Genomic DNA, 18,621 nt, shown 5'->3' with positions numbered 1-18,621 from the left:
GTGGCAACTAGATCATTACCCTGCTTAACTTGACAGACAGACTGATTGTCTAATATATAGAATCTGTCCAGAATGTGAGGGGGGGGGGGTAAACACATTTAGATAATTCACTTCTGATTCAGGCAAACTCAGAAAGTATTCAATGGCTAACTGAATAAGTAATATACTAACTTTAAATTTGTGCATGCCCTAGAGAATTTATACAGTATTGCAAGGACTTTATTTAATCTTTCATGATTGCACTGTAGCAATACCAGAGAAAAGAAACAGTGCATATGCATGTCAAGTGAGAACTGGCTCAACCAATTCACTCATGTGTCACAGTTGACCGATTGCAGAATGCTGCAGTTTGAACAGTATGCTAACATCAAGTTCTTCTTTAAACTTGGAAAGAGTACTATCGAGACTGATGGAAATGATGTTTTGAAGAAAACAGCAGTTTACAAGTGGTTTAATCAGTTTAAAAGCAGTCAAGAAACACTGGAATGTGAGCCTCACAGTGTACACCCTTCAACATCAGGAAAGTTAAGAAAATTGTATGAAATCATAGGCGAATTGATTGAGATTTCTTCGAAAAACCTACTGAGGATCTGACCTTCTTAAGAAAAGTGGTCACCGAGTATGAGAGTTGGGTGTTTGCCTACAACCCCACAACAAAGGTGGAATCATCTGAATAATACACAAAAATGACCTCATTGTCCTAGAAGTCTCATGCAATAAAATCCAACATCAAAGTCATGCTGATTGTTTTGTTTTTGTTTTTTTTCCCCCAATGAACATAGTGCCGCATGAATTTATGACTGGGGGAGGGGAAGCATTACTGCTGTTTACTATATGAAGGTTTTGACATATTTGTGCGAGAATGTGATATAAAGATAACCTCAAAAATGGGAGGATGGCGAGATCCTGCACCATGACAATGCACCTAATCACACAGCAATGGCAGTTCAGTTCTTGGCTTAAAAAAAGGTGCAGTCATGCAGCAGCATCCATACCCAGTTTAGGGAACAGCTAGAAATGAGATGGTGACCTTGCACTACCTGATTTCTGGCTGTTTCCTAAACTGAAACTGGGGGTTCAGGTCATCATTTCACTACAGTCAGTGACTTCAAAGAAAATGCTGAAGCAGCCCCTATGTGTGCTAAAAAAAAAATATGATTTTAAAGAATGTTGCAAAGCTTGGTAAGACCAATGGAATGTGAGGTGTGTGTGTGTGTGTGTACGTACAGACATAAGAACCAGCCAGAGGTCAATAGCCACCAATTACTTTAGCATTAATTGTAACAATGTAAAAAATATCGACTGCTATGGGATGATTGATTTTTGTTTTTATGGTGCATGAGCACTTAGGGCCACGATGTGCCAAATCCAATATTAACTATAATAAAAACAGTAACTTAAAATTAAATTGCTATCCCAGTTTGTCCAAAGAGTTAAAATCATGTAAATTAAAGTAAAAAGGGGTAAAGAAACAGAAGCATACACAATGACTATTAAAAGGCATTAAATATAGGTATAAAGATTTAGGCTTTCAGCCCTAAACCCTTTTTAATAGATTTATAGTTTTTAAAAATTTTGGACATATTGTCTTTGTCAAGTAATATCTCACAGATATTACTTGACAGATGGTTAAAAGTGCTAAAACATAAATGGTGTGCATTTAAAAAATCAGGACACTCAATACGTTTGATGATTAAAATGGTGTGACATTGCTCACATGTAGGAGATCAACCCTCGGCAAGAAGGCATGTGAAAGATGACTGTGTCCTATAGCTGAGCAAGAACAACTTCCTCTTTTCAGTTCCGTAGACTAGACATCCAATGTTCAATTACAGGCTTAATCTTGTATAACTTGTTTGCAGCCCACCCACACCATGAGTGATGCCACTGGGAGAGAAGTTGCATTCATTGTAGTCTGGATAGGGGATTAACAGGCAAGTGTTATAAAGGGTCACTGCTTTGGCTGTGGTGTCTGCCAAATCATTACCCAAGATCCTGATGTGGCTGGGAATCCAGCAGAAACAAACATCAAATTCAGATTGGGAAAGGAAGTGTAAATTCTGTTGTACCTGGGCCAGGACTCGATGAGGATTAAACCTCATCGATGACAAAGCGTGCAATGGACTGAGAGAATCAATATATATATATATATATGTGTTACAGTAAAAACCCCAAATCCATTACTACCAGTTCTTATAGAAAAAACAAGCTCCAAATACATTCAGCAAAACTAGTTTTTACTAGTAAGAACTAGAAACCACTGCACCTGCTGGTAAAAACCCAAATCCAAGGTGAAACTCCATGTATTTACTTTTAGTAAAAACTAGTTTCTTTGAAATTTCAGTTAGCAGAAACCACAAGAACACTATAAAATATAATTGAAGAGGTTAACCTTTAGAACAAGCCTCTTATTCTTGGATATTTGCGACAGCAAATCATGGCCAGATCTAGCTCAGCCCACTGCTGCATGCTGACTGACTGGTAATCACGAATTTGCATTAGAGGTGAATACCATTCTACAAGCAGTAGAGCTGGCAGGAATTTGACAGACTTTCATATACAGCTAGTAAAAAAAAAAAGGTTAGGTTGGTTTACACCACTAAACTTGGGATGGACTCCAGCTAAAAACAGTGTCCATAATGTTTTTAATATACACCATTTTTCACTTGAATCCAGGAGCATAAACTAACTTGACCTTTTTTCACTGGTGGAAATGGAAGTCTTAAGAAATCTACTACAAATGAACTGCCTGTTGTAGTCCTCCCAGCTCTAATTGCTTGCAGAGCAGCATTCACTCTAATGCCAAATAGTGGTGATTAGCAGCCAATCAGCACAAAGCAGGGGTAGGAGCTAGATCTGGCCATCATTCTTGAGCCACGCTGGGGAAACCTGTACAATACTTGTCAGACTTCCATTGCATTTTATGTTCTCGTAGTTTTTCTGGTACCTGAAATTTTGAAGGAACTAGTTTTTACTAAAAATATCAGTAAATACTAGGAGTTACACTTTGGATTCGAGCTATTAAGCAAGTTGTTGTTTGTTTTTTTTTTTTTTAGGAGCATTAGCAACTAAGGCCATATTGCTCGGGGGGGGGGGGGATATGCGGTGTCATTCCCTGACCTTTCCGCATCCTCCGTATTTGGTGGTCACGGGCTCGAACCCCGGGCTAATCAAAAAACATGCTACGCACTGCTGCTCCTGCCTACCTGGCTATGAAGGCGCCAAAATATGTTAAGCAAGTACAGTGGGTTCTAGTTCTTGTAAAAACTAGTTTTGTCGAATTCATTAGGCACTTCTTGCTTTTACTAGTAAGAACAGGTAGTAACGGATTTCAAGTTTTAACTGTAACATATTTCTGGAAGTGGAGGGGGAGGGTTTGTATATGATCCCAGGCTAGCTGAATTGTGTGCAGATCTCCAGTGAATATGCTGCATTCAGGGGAGATCTGCTCATATATTATAGTCTGGAAGCATAGCTGCAGATACCAGATGGAATACTACCCTTTCACCAGTTGAGAGAGGTTGCAGTCTGGGACACAAGCATGCCAGGGTTGCCCTGGTGATGGGACAATTTTATCTACATGATGTCCAAATCTGAATATCTGTTGGATATTCAGATTTGGATATACAAATACTGAATGGGCCAATTGGCAGTCTGACAAGTGTTGTACAGGTTTTCCCAGCATGGTTAAAAAATGGTTGTGCACATGTACTGGCAGGGATTTCAACTTGAAATCATAGTGTAAAGAACTGTTTTTGATTAAGTGATGACGGTTCATTTGCTTCAACAGATATTTAAAATGCTCTAGTGGCAATATGAATCACCTGCTGGTAGATGGGATCCAGCCATCAGTCTAGCAGATACGTATATTGTGTTATGTTGCAGTTAAAATTTCCTCCAACAGAAGGTGATATATTGTTCAATAAGCTGACAGGTTGAAAATAACAAGTTTCGTTAGTAGTTAATGGACATCAAAATCATGTTTTTCAATGGAGAAATGATTGGATTTAAAATTTTTATCTTTGTAACATATAAGTGATTTTCATTTGATCTACTTAAAATAATATTATATGAAGTAATATAGTAGTAGTAGTAATGCAGGCATGTGATGCAAGAAAGCAAGCCCATGAGCTTATGTAGCATCAGCAAAAAAAAAAAAAAAAACATTTTCATACACCCATTCCCTCTAAAGTTTGTCCAGTCCCTCCAATTTATTTAAGCTATCAACTTCCACAAAGACAGATGGAAGTTTGTTCCAGCAATTTGCCACCCGGTGGCTAAAGGCAATCTTCTGTATGTCTATTCTACAACTGTCTTTCCTCAATTTGAATTTATGCCCCCTCAGGTTCGTAATCTGAGCAAGCGGAAGAATCCATCAGAATTCCCCATGCTCAACCCATTCAAGGCCTTATACACCTCAGTCAGATCACCTTGCAGGTACCTAGTCTCCAGCCGCTGCAATTTGCAGCACCTAAACCCTTCTTTGTAAGAGGACCTCCTTCATTCCCCTCGCCAATCTTGCTGCCCTTCTCTGTACACGCCAAGCATCTACATCCTTCCTAAAACGAGGCCTCCAGACCTGTATGCAGTACTCAAGACGTGGCCTGACCATTGCCTTATACAAAGGTATAATTACCTCCTTTTCCCTACTAGCAAAATTCTTGTATATCACTGACAATACCCCATGACCTGCTCTGGCAGCCTGTCTACATTACTCAGAAAACTTCATATCTGACTGCACAATTACTCCCAGATCATTTTTCTACCACCCTAAGTGTAGTACCACATAGTTGGTATGTTTCTCTGGGGTTTCTTCTACCTATATGCAGTACTTTGCATTTGTCAATGTTAGACTTCAATTGTCACTTCTCAGCCCATCTGCCCAAATTTTTTAGATCCTGTTGCAGTAGCACTGGCATTAACAACCATGCCAACCTTTGTATCATCTGCAAACTTTGACATTAAGCCTGATATACCTTCATCAATATCATTGATAAATATACAAAACAACAGTGGGCCCAACACCAAACCATGGCGGACTCCACTAATAACATTAATCCACAAAGAGCAGCATCCATTGATTACCACTCTGTCTTCTCCCACTCAACCATCCTTTTATCCATTGTAGCAACTTACCCTTAATACCACACTGCTCCAATTTGTATAGTAGTCTTCCATGTGCAACAGTGTCAAAAGCTTTCCTGAAATCCAAGTATATGATATCAAAATTGTTTTTTTGCATCCAGTTCCAGTACACACATTATAGTATCCAATCAGTTTGTCAGACAAGACTTTCTCTTAACAAAGCAATGTTGTGTCCGAATTATTACTGTAGTCTTGTCTCGATGATCCCGCAATGCATCTTTAATAAGTGACTCCATTATTTTCCCTGGAACAGAAGTTAAACTAACTGGTCTGTAATTGCTCGTGTAACCCTTTGTGAACTGGGGAAACATTTGCACATGTCCACTCTGTGGGGACTTCCACTGAGTCCAAGGATGCTCTCATAATTATCGCTAAGGGTTTGCTTAGTTCCTTTAATATAACTGGATAGATCCCATCCACCCCAGGTGCCTTTCTTATGTTTAACTTCAACAATTTCTCCTCCATTTTGCTCTGTTATTACAAAATCATTAAGCACCCTGTTACAGTTTGATATACTTCTCTGAGAGACAGGTGAGAGGTCTGCACTTTTCTGGGTTTGTGGTGTTTTTTTTTTCCTTCGACACCAGAAAATGGGTAGGTTATTCCTTGACTCAGAGACTCTGGGATTGTGTCAGAGTGCTTTATTATGTGGGTGAACTGCCCCGCTGTGTGCGTGTGTATAGCTGAACTTCTTGTACCAGTACTTTGGGTGTTATCTATTCTTGGGTTTATCATTTGTGAGACTTCCTGATCAACTGTTGTACTTCCTTCCGAATAACAGTGAAAATTAATAAAATATAAAATTAATCAATTTAAATGATTAATCGGCAATACTACACTAAGCTAACAGATTCCTAAATGCTGTGATATTTATTACACTATCAAGTTTTATGTTATACCTTATGCTATCAAGTTAAAGATATACTTTATGCTATACCTTTATGATCACAGTTTAAATAGGTTATATCCTTACTAAAAAGTATAAATTTCTTAGCTAAAAAGAAAAGCCCATATCGTTGTTGGGTTTCTTCCTTTCTAGATCTATCCAGGAGTCACAGCTAACTTCATTGCTCCACAGGTTACCCCAGAACTTCTTGAGTGCCTTCTGGTTGGGGGTGAGTCCATTGCCTACCTTCTCTTGTCCAATTTTCCTGTAGAAGGCTCTAGTTTTCATCAAATATCCTATTCTCTGTTTCCCTCTGGGCACTCTCCCTTTAAAGTGAAGTCTCTTGCTGAATTCCAGGTGTTTATCCTTGTGGGTGTCAAGGTATTCTTCAATCCTCTGATTATAGGTCTCGTGTTTGCTGTGGATGTTATCTTTCTTGAGGATAACCTTCACTTTTCTGATCAGCTTCTAATTTCTGTTAACCCATTGGTTTGTTGGCCTATCTTCACTCTAATCTATTCTGTCTTCTGCTGTAGGCTTCTTTCGTAGGTTGTGGTTCCTTGTCCTTGCATTTTGTGTTATGGTGTTCTCTGGTTTTCCTTCCATTCATCCTGGTGGCTGCTACAGTGGCACAGTAAGTGGCTGTGCAGATGGTGTATTGTTACTTCATTGTTTGTAAGATAATCCGTTATTACTCACCAATTGAGGTAGTCTGTAACTTGCCACAGGACTCTCTGCCATTGGGTCTCTGCTTTAGTATGATGTGGGTTTTTGTGGGGTCTATTCCCTCAAATTCTGCTAAAGCTTTCTTCCACTCTTCTTCTATTCTAAATATCGTGATCTTGTCTGTTTCCACTTCAGCTGCTCCAGATTGTAGTTCTTGTACTTGCTGTTCCTCCTCCAGTTCTGGTTCTGTTGTATCCGCATTCTGCTGTTGCTCCCTCACATCCTGCTTGATTTTTTCCAAAACTGCAGGAGCTATCAGATTCTTCTTGACAATGGTTCGTCTCTGGTCTGCTATTTGCTGTTCCATAACCTGGATGGTTGGGAACCGTTCCAACCACTTGGTGTAGTTTCGTCCTGCCATGTCTGTCTCTGACTTCATTACTTCGTAGTACACTCGAATGATGTATGTATTAATTTCGATGCTTTACTTCATGTGTTGGTTTCTTTCTTCCTAGGTGGTCACGGTTGAGGTGGGTGATCCCCCTTTTATTATTTCCTTCAAATAATGGTTTAGCTCTTTTCAGAAGTACAGAAATTGTTTTCCCATCGAGAAAAAAACTGGGATTTCTTTCAATATTTTTGTTTATGCTATTCGTCATCTGAACTACCTTTGTCAAATTTGGTGTGAAATTGTTTAATTAAAAATAAACAAAGTATTACTGTTTAGATTTCACAATCTCAGTTTTAAAATTTGCCTAATCTTTTTTTTTCAGTGGAAAAACTGCTTACACACTTGGTGGAGTTGAACTAAAAACAAAGGACATAGAGATTTGGAAATTATGATATGGTCAGGCATGGAGTTCTCTGAGTAGTGTAGACAGGCATCAAGGAGGACCCATGGTATCCTCATATATATGCTTACAGAGACAGGAAGTCATAATACCACTGTAAAAGGCAACTATGAAATCACACTTAGAATATTGCATCCAGGTATGGAAAGACTACACCTTAAAAACAACACTGAGTTCTTGAAAGGGTGAAATCAGATAAAAAAACATCCATATGAGGAGAGCATTTTAGATATGTGGACTTCAGAGCTTGGAAATCAGACACATTAGAGGATATCTGAAAGAGATAAGGCTTTGGTAAGGCTCTAAATGTTATAAAACTAGGGGCCATGAGTTAAAATTACTGGGGGGGGGGGTCCTCTTAGCCAGTGAGTTAAGTTGCTTCTGTGGATGATTGAGGCTAACAGCTTGGGGAAATTCAGAGCGCAGTTGGATAGATATCTATGTGAGGAGAAAATCAAATAGGTAGTTTATTAATTTTTTTCTCTCCCCAATTTTTGACAGTACAGCAGGGCTTCTTTGCACTAACTAATGCCAACTGAAACACTTCTGGAAGTACACATGTACACTACTAGGAGTATTTAGCCACCATAACATTTAGAAAAAAAAAAACACAAATTTTAATAAACAGATTAATAAATTTTAGGCTCTCCTTTCATCATAGGGAGCTTAGATCTGTCATACAAGAAACACCAACTTACAACAGGCATCAGTACCAGATGACCTATAGAAGTGAATTGTATTAACCATGCTCTGATCTGACATTATAGCTTATCCCAAAACTGTTTGATCATATTCAGGTCTGATTTCAGACCAGCCAGGCAAGTGGTTGGATTTCATTTTCCAAAAATCAGGTTTTCACACTGCTTGCTAAATGGATTGAGCATTATCATGCTAGAACATGAAGGGTCTATTTCCATATAATTGCCAAAGATAGAGGCACGACAGATCTCTCCAAGATGTCAGTGTATGACATCTTGGACAGAATGGTTTTCAGCACTACAATTTGAGTCCAAACCATGAAAAGCAGCTCACATCACACCTGCACCAAACTTCACTGGGATTGGTTATTTGGTATTTTATGGTGCATCAACAGCTCAGGACCTCCACTGGAGACACACGACTCTGCAATAGATAACATTCTCCAGGACTCAATCTGAAGACTATTATGCAAGTCATCACTCCATGGAACATGGTCCAAGAATTTTGCTTCACATACAGACAACAAACAATGGGGGAAATTTGTTGATGTTACATATGGGCTTGTGAGAAGCAGTTCTGCCATGAAGGTGCATGTGTGCAATGTCCTGTAGCTATCTTTCAAAGGCTTGGTCTTTATTTACCAACAGAAATCAGTGATTCATTCCTATCTGCCAATTTTTGATGTGTAAACACCTTTAGCGGCACCTACTAAATGTCAGACGGTAGTTAAACCAATTTGTCACAATTTTATGAAATGGAAATGATGTCAAATGACGTCATTTCCCGAAATGGCATCAGTTACTTTCCGGAAGTGATGCTATTTCCGTTCTTTTTTGGCTTTCCCATGGTTTGATCAGCGCAAAGTATCGTGGTAAAGGCAAAAAGAAAGGAGTCAGGAGAGGAGATCGTGCAAAGAATCATAGGAGGTGATCATGGATGTGCTCAGAGCAGACATAAACCAGCTGGTTTCAGAAAAACGTTTATGATTCGGGACATCCAACTTAGGTGGCTTTGGGCTAACCATTGGTAACCAGAGAAATGGATATCTTGAGGGCAGGTGCACAGTAGTTCCATCTATCGCAACGGCAGCCTTACCAGTTGAAGCGTGTAATGTAGGCTTTACAGTACCCATCTGTATTACCGAAGTGGTTGTATATTTCCATCAAAACAAAAGGCAAATCATAAACGTTTTTCCATAACCAGCTAAGCCCAGTACTAAACCCTGGGAATTCCACTGATTGTAACAATACAGATACTTATATTGTTGCAATCATTCTATTCATCAAATGCCTACAATCAAATGGGTAATTAAGCTATTGGCCTAACTTCTTCCAAACATTGATTCAGTAGAGTAAGCAGCGGACATGTGCATAAAACATTACATCATTCATACTAAATATTTCAAACTGAAGTATGACACTAATGTCACTGACATTGATTTGGTAGAGGAAGTAGTGGGCGTGAGCCTAAAACGTTACATTGTTCATGATTTTGGTTCTAGCTGTTTGAAATTTAGTAGGTGTTGTCAAAGATGTTTACACAAAAAACATTTCTTTTAATGTGTACACGGTTTTTAGTGTACCACATATCACTCTTGTTCTTCCATCTTTTCACTACTCATTTGTGCCATTAATTGAGAAAGGCAACCAAATAAGTGTGTGTGTGTGTGTTGAATTAGTGACAATATCAAGATATCAAGATTATATGATTTGAAACATGCTTGCTAGAAAATCAGAATCAGCTTATTTGTATAAAAATAAAAAAAGTGGGTTCAACCTCTCTGCTGTCACATTCTTTCCTCAGCTTTTCTCTGTTGATAAACTGCATTTTTCACAAAAAAAAAAAACCTTTTCACATTTTGTGTAAACTTTCATTTTGAATTTTTTTAGTGCACAGCTCTCTCAGAAAGAGATGTTGGAACAAAAAAAGTCAAGGTATTATAACTAATCTGGAGATACAAAATTCATATAATGTAACTTGGTAGGAAATAAAACTCTATAATGAAATATATATATATATATGTAGCATTATAAGTTTGTTCTATTTTTTATCGTATTGAAACTGAATTCAAATCATGCCTCAGACCAGAGCAGCAAAACAAAGGGCTCAAGGTTAAGTTATGTTTGTTATTTGGTTTTTAGGAGCATTAGCAACTAAGGCCATATTGCTCTGGGATATGCGGTGGTCATTCCTTGACCTTTCCGCATCCTCCGTATTTGGTGGTGACGGGCTCGAACCCCGGTCTAATCAAGAAGCGTGTGCTACGCACTGCTGCTGCTCCTTCCCACCTGGCTACGGAGGCGCCAAGGGCTCAAGGTAGTGGGAGTGCTGTGGCTCAGGGGAGAACTGTAGGGGGGGGGTTGTCCTCTTAATTACAGCTTTTTGAAATGAACTGCTTGTTTGATGTTTGTGAAGCTATCAGGAACAGGACATATTGCCAAGGGGAATGTGTGTGTGTGTGTGTGTGTGCTCAATGTAAGGAATGTGAGGATATTAGGAACCAACTCAGCTTTGTTTTGGGCTTTATGATAGCTTGAATAACAGAGTAGATACCCTCATAACATTTAAATTGAGCGGGCCCATCAAGCTCCCAGCTGGCCACATCAAAAAGAGAGCTTGCATTTGAACATTAGGCAACACAGCAACAATTCCCAAGGCAGAGTGTGCTGTTCCCACAGGAACTAGTCGGTGACTATTGTGAGGGAAATAGGGAATATATTATTCAAAAAGGATATGTGGAACAGGTGTTGTTGTTTAGGAGCATTAGCAACTAAGGCCATATTGCTCTGGGGATATGGATGGTCATTCCCTGATCTTTCCACATCCTCCGTATTTGGTGGCTCACAGGCTCGAACCTCAGTCTAATCAAGAAGCATGTGCTACGCACTGCTGCTCCTGCACACCTGGCTACGGAGGCGCCCTGTGGAACAGGACCAGGGTATGTCTGCCAGTAGCAAAAGTTGATGACATTGTAGAGTAAATATCTTTTAAAGGCACAAAAGATGATATTGTTGTACATGTTTTCCTATTAAAAATGATTAAGAGTAGAAATGCGGAATTACTTAACAAGTACAGGTCAATGTTGAAAAAAAAAAAAAAAAAGCCGGCAGTTACGGTTGAATTTGAAAGTGTCGGAAATTCTGCCCAGACACAATAGGAGAGTATGTGATGAGAACTTGTCAATCAATTTTGCCCTGGAGACATTGTGCAAGGCTCGTGGGGTAAAATTTTTCTAAGCATGGTCTGTGCTTGTTAATAGGAGAGACTGCTTCTATAGGAATGAGATACACTTAAAACGAAAGGGTGCAAGAATATTTGCTGATGCTATCAAGGCAGTGTTAGGTATGTCGGAAAACTACTAGCTTAGGGGGAGATACACATACTAATAGATTAACAGTAGCAGCTGGTAGAAGTGAAAGTGGTTTTTGCACTGCTTCTATTGGAATGAGCAGCAGCCTGGAAAACAAGGTGCAGGGAATTTCAGAGACTGTTGGGAGTCATAGCAGAACAAGTAAATATATGGGCTGTGTTAGGGTAGCTAAGAATAAGAACAGGTCCATGTATAATTGCATGTACACCAATGCTAGGAGTTCTAGCAAATAAATTGATGAATTGAAGGTGCTGCTCAAAACATCAAAAGCAGATACATCAGAGACGTGGTGTCACACAGATATAAGGAATGCAGAATTGGAATTTGGGGAGTACAATGTGTACAGAAAGGATAGCAACAGAGGAGGGGGGTTATGCTATTAGTTAAGAAACACAAAATCTAAGGAAGTGCATCCAGTTGACATGAGTGGATAGTGCAATGTTGAATCAGTTTGGTGTGGCATAAGCACTGGGAAAGCAAAATTGAGAGTAGGAGTGTGTTATAGGCCTAATGACTGTGATCAGTAGAATGAACACAAAGAGAAATAGAGAAGGCAAGTAAATCAGATTGTCTTATAATAGGGGATTTTAATTTCCCAAATATTGACTGGAACTTGTGGGTTGGTCACTCACACACTAGCAAGGCTTTTGTGGATTAATTGGATGATCAATTTCTACAGCAGCATGTTCGAGAGGCAACCAACCAGACTGAGTAATATTCTTGATCTGATTATCAGTAGTGATTCTTCATGCATTAAGAATCTGCAGATAAATGACCCACTAGGTGGCAGTGATCAGTGTGCTGCTGTGGGATTTACTCAAAGATATAACTACCATCAGGGGTTAAAGGGAAGGGTTTTTGCTTTCAGAAAGTGACTACAGGGGATCTGAGACAGTTTTTAAATTGTATATAATGGGACCAACTGATGATGTTACCAACAGAAAATTTAAATACGAAGCATTCAAAGAATATATCTTGGAAGCTACTAGGCTTTTCATACCAAGAAATATTGTTCAAGATTAGGATGTACTAATGAGACATATGTGGCAGAAAATAAAATGCATGGGATACATATAAATTATCAGGTGACATCAAAACCAATGTGACCTGATAATTTATGGTAGATATAAGCTGGTCTGTAATCAAGTCACAAAAGAAGTTAAGCAGATTATGAGAAATCTTTGGCTAAGGATGCAAAGAAAAACAGCAAAGATTTCTTTACTTATGTAAACTCCAAAAGGAAGGGAATGAATCAGATGAGCCCACTTGATGTTGATGGTTCAATTGTTGATAATCCTGCTCAGGAGGCTGACAAACTGAATGAGTATTTTGCATCTACATTCACATGTGAGGAGTTATTCAGCGAGAGAAATTCCAGAGATTTATTAGACTCTGGCAGTGAGATAAATGATTCTATAATAACTGAGAGCAAAGTGGAGGAAAAATTGTTGATGTTAAGCATAAGGATGGCACCTGGGGTGGATGAGATCTATCCAGTTATATTAAAGGAGGTGGCAAAGGAAGTAAGCAAACCCTTAGCCATAATTATGAGAGCTTCCTTGGACTCAGGGTAGGTCCCCCGTGGACTGATGTGCAAATGTGATCCCAATTCACAGATGAGGATCAAATGGTGACAAGTAATTACAGACCTGTTAGTTTAACTTCTGTTTTGGGGAAATTAATGGAGGCACTAATTAAAGAAGCAATGCAGGATCATCAGTTATAGTTCAGACACAGCATGGGTCTGTTAAGGGGAAGTCTTGTCTAACCAATTTGATCGGATACTATGATGTGATCACACAAAGGAACTGGATGCAAAAAATAATTTTGATATCATATACTGGGATCCTTGGAAAGCTTTTGATACTATTGTTCATGGAAGACTACTGTTCAAATTGGAGCAGTATGGCATTAAGGGCAAATTGCTGCTATTGATAAAGGGATGGTTGAGTAGGAGAAGACAGAGTGGTAATCAACGGACACTGCTCTTTGTGGACTAATGTTATTAGTGGAGTCCCCCTGGATTCAGTGTTGGGTCCATTGTTGTTTTCTGTATTTATTAATGATATGGATGAAGGTATATCAAGCTTAATGTCTAAGTTTGCATATGATACTAAGGTTGGCAGGTTTGTTAATGACAGTATACTACTGCAATAGGATCTAGAAAAGTTAAGCAGATGGCCTGAGAGGGGGCAACTGAAGTTTAACACTGACAAATGTAAACTACTGCATATGGGTAGTAGTAACCCCAGAGTAGCGTATCAACTGTGTGGTACTACATTCAGGGTGATAGAGAATGAAAAGAACCTGTGGGTAATTGTGCAGTCAGATATGAAGTTTTCTGAGCAGTACAGAGTCTGCAAGAGTAGCTCATGGTGTCTTGTCAATGATATACAGGAATTTTTCTAGCAGGGATAATTAGGTGATTATCCCCTTGTATAAGGCAATGGTCAGGACACACCGTGAGTACTGTATACAGGTTTGGAGGCCTCATTTTAGGAAGGATGTAGAGCTGCTGGAATAAGTACAGAGAAGGGCAACAAGATTAGTGAATGGAACAAAAGGGTTGCTCTTACGAAGAAAGTCTTAAGTTCTGAAAATTGCAGTGTCTGGAGACTAGACATCTGTGAGGTGATCTGATTGAGGTGTACAAGAATCCCATCAGCACTGAGCTTACTCAGTGCTGATGGGATTCTTCTTCTTGCCCAGGTCAATCGCCTGAAGAGGCATAAATTTAAATTGAGGAAAAATGGTTGTAAAATAGATGTACAAAAATTTGCTTTTAGCCAACAGGTGGTTTATTGTTGGAACAAACTTCCATCTGTCATTGTAGAAGTTGACAGCTTAAATAAATTCAAGGCAGAACTAGACAAACATCTGGCAAAAATGGATGGGTGAAATGGGAAGGGTTTGTTTTTTTTTTTTTTTTTGCTGATGCTGTATAAGCTTGCTTTCTTGCGTCATATATCTCTACTAATGCTAATGTTAATTTTATTTCCAGAGAAAAATGGAAATATACTTTACTTCTTTACCTGATGCTTTATTTTCTCACTTGAAAATGGGCAAACCAAGAGCTTTCTCTCTTCTTGATGATTTGTCATTGTCCTCTGCTGCTTCGTCAAATTAAAAATCATTTAAATTATTATCTGCTTACTCCCCCCACCTTTCACGCTAAAGGTTTTGTTCACTGTGAATTCTTTTGTGACCAAATTCTAGGGAAGTGTCATTATCATTTAATAAAAAAAATCACACTCAAGGATGATTTTGAGTAGGTAGGCAGGCAGGCAGCCAACTACCATGTACACTTAGGAGGTAGCACTCGAGTGAAATATATAAGATGGAATTATAGTGTTATTTCCCTTTAACTATAAAATTCCACAATACACAACAGCATATTTATGGTTACAATTCCTATTAAAAATTAGTTAACAGCTACAAAGAAAAACACACTTCGTGTATCAAAAAAGATAACATACAATAAGCTCAGGATCATGTATTTTATTTAAATAAGCCAGGATTAAAATAGAGATGTTTATTCCAGCCAATTTTCTGAACTTCTGTTGCTTGCATTTCTCCATGAAAAGATACCTTTGTTTGAATATTTGCATCAACCTGAAATTCAAAGGTAAAAAAATAAGTCCTCAAAAAATACCATAGCTATTACTTTATTTGAACAATATTCCATACATAAATACTTCTTTTTTTTCAGTTCCCGAAGAACATTAGTTTCTTTCAACAAAAAAAATTCTTAAACAACAAAACTGAAAGATAAAAAAAAAAAGACAGTTCTGCCTACAAAAACACTTAGGACTATTTTGAAGCGCAATCAATAAATAAGTAGTGCTTTTAAAAAAAATTAAACGTGCTTTAAAATGGTTAATGATCGGTGCCAGGCAATGCTCATTCAGGATGACCTTGAATGGGGTTAAGGATGGTCAGAAAAGTTGCGCTAAGTTTTAATACAAGGTCTTACACTTCAGAAACAGAAACACAAATCAACTTATACGTAATGGGGTTGAATTTTTTTTTTTGGTAGTTGTTGGCGCATAGGCTTCTGTGGCCATAATGCATCTCCCAAGGTTTTTGCAGTACTTTGATCCAAGCCCGAGGCGGGAATAGAACCCGCGACCTTTGGGTTGCTAAGCAGGCACTTTACCCACCCGGCTAGCCCGGTCGGCGGGGTTGAATTAAAAATGGAAGAGAAAGAAAGGGTTCTGGGAGTTATGATGCAGACAGATATGAAGTTCCTCAGCAGGAAGGCTCCTGATAATTTACTGAATAGCCTATAGAGATAGGGAGATCATAAAGCCACTGTGTAATGCAACTGTAAGATGGCAGGTATGGAGACCTCATCTAAAAAAAAGGCACTGAACTCCTGAAATGATCCAACAACAGGCAACTTCCATGGTAAAATTTACAAAAGGGCAACCGTATGAGGAAAGACTAATTAGGTGACACTTCAGAGAATACCTGATTAAATGAATGGACAAATTTTCAATGTTATTATTATTATTAGCCATATGGTGCAACGAAGCCTGAGACCTCAATTCTAATCTCAACGATGTCCATTTCCACTTGCAGTCTGCCAAACCCCATGTACTTTTTCTGACAGAATCTCAGTTATCAGTTGATTCAACTACTGCTCATCTCAGTTGCCCAAATTATTCACTACGATTCCTTTCGCCTCAAAGGTGGTACTTGTGCATATGTCTGTTACGATATTCCCTGTCAGAGACTTGGTAACTTAGAATCTCCTCTTTTTGATCTTCTCTGGCTTAAAATCTCTCTACCTCATTCTGTGAAATTCATCTGTTGTCTCTATCATTCTCCCTACTCCACTAATCATTTGGAGCTCTTTGACTTCCTCTCTTTGCAGTTTGATTTTCTCCAATCCAACTTTCCTAACAGTGAGGTAAGGATCCTTGGCGATTTTAAAGTTCACAAATCCAGCTGGCTTCTGTTTTCTAGTCAAACCAACCCAGCTGGTCGAAATGCTGAGGCTTTTGCAATTACTAATGACCTCACACAGATTGTACATTTACCTACCAGAATACCAGACAGTCCTAACCAAACAGCCAACATGCTTGATCTTTTTCTCACAAACAACCCTTCTAAGTACATGGCTGAAGTGAGTAGTCCTTTAGGCACCTCAGATCACAACTTGGTGATTGTCTCTTCTCCAATGGAGCCTTTATCTCATGGCTATTCCCAACCTCATGTTGTTTGGCATTACAAGTATGCAAAATGGGATGTTCTGCGAGATTTCGTTTCCTTGGTCGGACTACTGTTTCAAAACTTCTGATGTCAACGTTTGCTCAGATCATGTCAGTGAAATTATTCTTGTTGGAATGGAATCCTTTATCCCACACTCCACTGTAAAATCTCATCTTTATCTAAACCTTGGTTTTCCAATAAATGTGCTAAGGCTGTTCAAGAGAAGAATGAAGCATATCGTAATTGGCTTGTTTCCAATTCTTCAGTTTCATTTTCTGCCTACACCAAAGCTCGCAACAATTGTAAAGCAGTTATTAATCACTCCAAACTAGATTTTGAACAGGCTAAGAGTAGAAAACTTGCTTCTTGCCCTAGAGCCGTAATGCTCCCACCTCTGTCAAAACCATATGGTTCTATTGTCACTTCAGATAAAGCTGACCTGCTAGCATCCCATTTTTCTTCCACCTCATGTATTAATGATCTTGGTAAAACACCTCCCACCATTCCCAACACTCCATTAAATGCCTCCTGTGGTCTTCCGTTAAAAGGATGTCAGAATGATTTTGACGAACCTTGATGCTAAGAAAGCTCCAGGTCCTGATGGTATTTCTCCACTTGTTCTCAAAACCTGTGCTCCTGAACTTACTCCTGTTCTTTGCCACATTTTTTCACTTTCTCATTCCAGAGCTGTTTTTCCTTCTACTTGAAAAATTTGCCCATATCCAGCCAGTTCCTAAAAAGGTGACAAATCACTCCCATCCAATTAACATCCCACTGCAATTACTTCTACTCTTTCTAAAGTAATGGAGAAATCAATTAACGGCCAACTCTTAAACTACCTAGAAACATTCCGATCAACGATCACCAGTATGAATTCCATCAGTGTCGATCCACTGGTGATATTCTGGCTTATGTTACCCATTTATGGACAAATTCAATGGAAAAGTTCAGTGAAACACAAGCAGTTGCCCTTGACATCTCAAAGGCTTTCAATCGTGTTTGGCATAAAGGTCTCCTAAACAAGCTTCCATCTTATGGTTTTGGCAACTCTTTTTTTTTTAATTGGTTATCAAGTTTTCTTTGTGATCGCTCACTGAGGATGAGGGTAGATGGCTCTCTGTCTTCTGACTTCTCCACTAATGCTGGTGTCCCCCAAGGTTCAGTTCTTTTCCTCCTGTATATTAATGACCTTCTTCCATTGACTGGAAATCCTATCCATAGTTTTGCCGATTACAGAACATTGCATTCCACTTTCCAGTTTGAGAAACCTCGTCCTGCTCAATCAGCTTGAACTTCTTGAATATCCGCTACCAATTCCTTAAATGCCGATCTCCAAGTAATTCTCCAGTGGGGCAATGACAACTTAGTTGATTTCAATCCTTCTAAAACTCAGTCTTGTCTATATCTCACAAAAAGGATTCTTCTGCTCCTATCTTATCTTTGGTGACACTCCGATTTCTAGGCAAGTTGATATATCTCTTTTGGGGATTACCCTAACTTCTAATCTCTCTCTTGGCACAAGCACATTACAAATATTGCTTCCTCTGCATCTAAAAAAACTTGGTTTTCTCTTTCGCTCTCGGCATTACTTTTCTTCCAAACAGCTGTTCACTCTGTACAAATCTCAAATCCGCCCTACTATGGAATATTGTTCCCACATCTGGGGCAGTGCCCCCAAAACATTTCTCAGGCTTCTATATTCCATTCAGAAGAGGGCAGTTAGCTTAATTAATGACTCATCTCTAACAGAGTCTCTCCACTTGTTGTCTCATAGACGTACTGTTTCTGCT

The 18,621-nt window shown here is 38.9% G+C and overlaps 1 protein-coding gene across 1 annotated transcript in view; it reads right to left on the bottom strand.

Annotated features, from left to right (window-relative positions):
• Nucleotides 1-15,100: 15,100 nt before the first annotated feature.
• The window catches only part of LOC150079200 (caspase-3-like), a gene marked incomplete in the record, with an annotated part of 195,330 nt that continues 191,809 nt past the window's right edge, over nt 15,101-18,621 (bottom strand). Inside the window, 1 exon segment of the mRNA XM_090384135.1 lies at nt 15,101-15,229. Within this exon segment, the coding sequence (XP_090240261.1) occupies nt 15,116-15,229 (114 nt within the window).

This window comes from Mastigoproctus giganteus, chromosome 10, assembly GCF_048544385.1.
Source record: "Mastigoproctus giganteus isolate SK-2022 chromosome 10, ASM4854438v1, whole genome shotgun sequence".
Taxonomy (NCBI): Eukaryota; Metazoa; Arthropoda; class Arachnida; order Uropygi; family Thelyphonidae; genus Mastigoproctus; species Mastigoproctus giganteus.
This window is presented reverse-complemented; position numbering and strand designations above follow the sequence as displayed.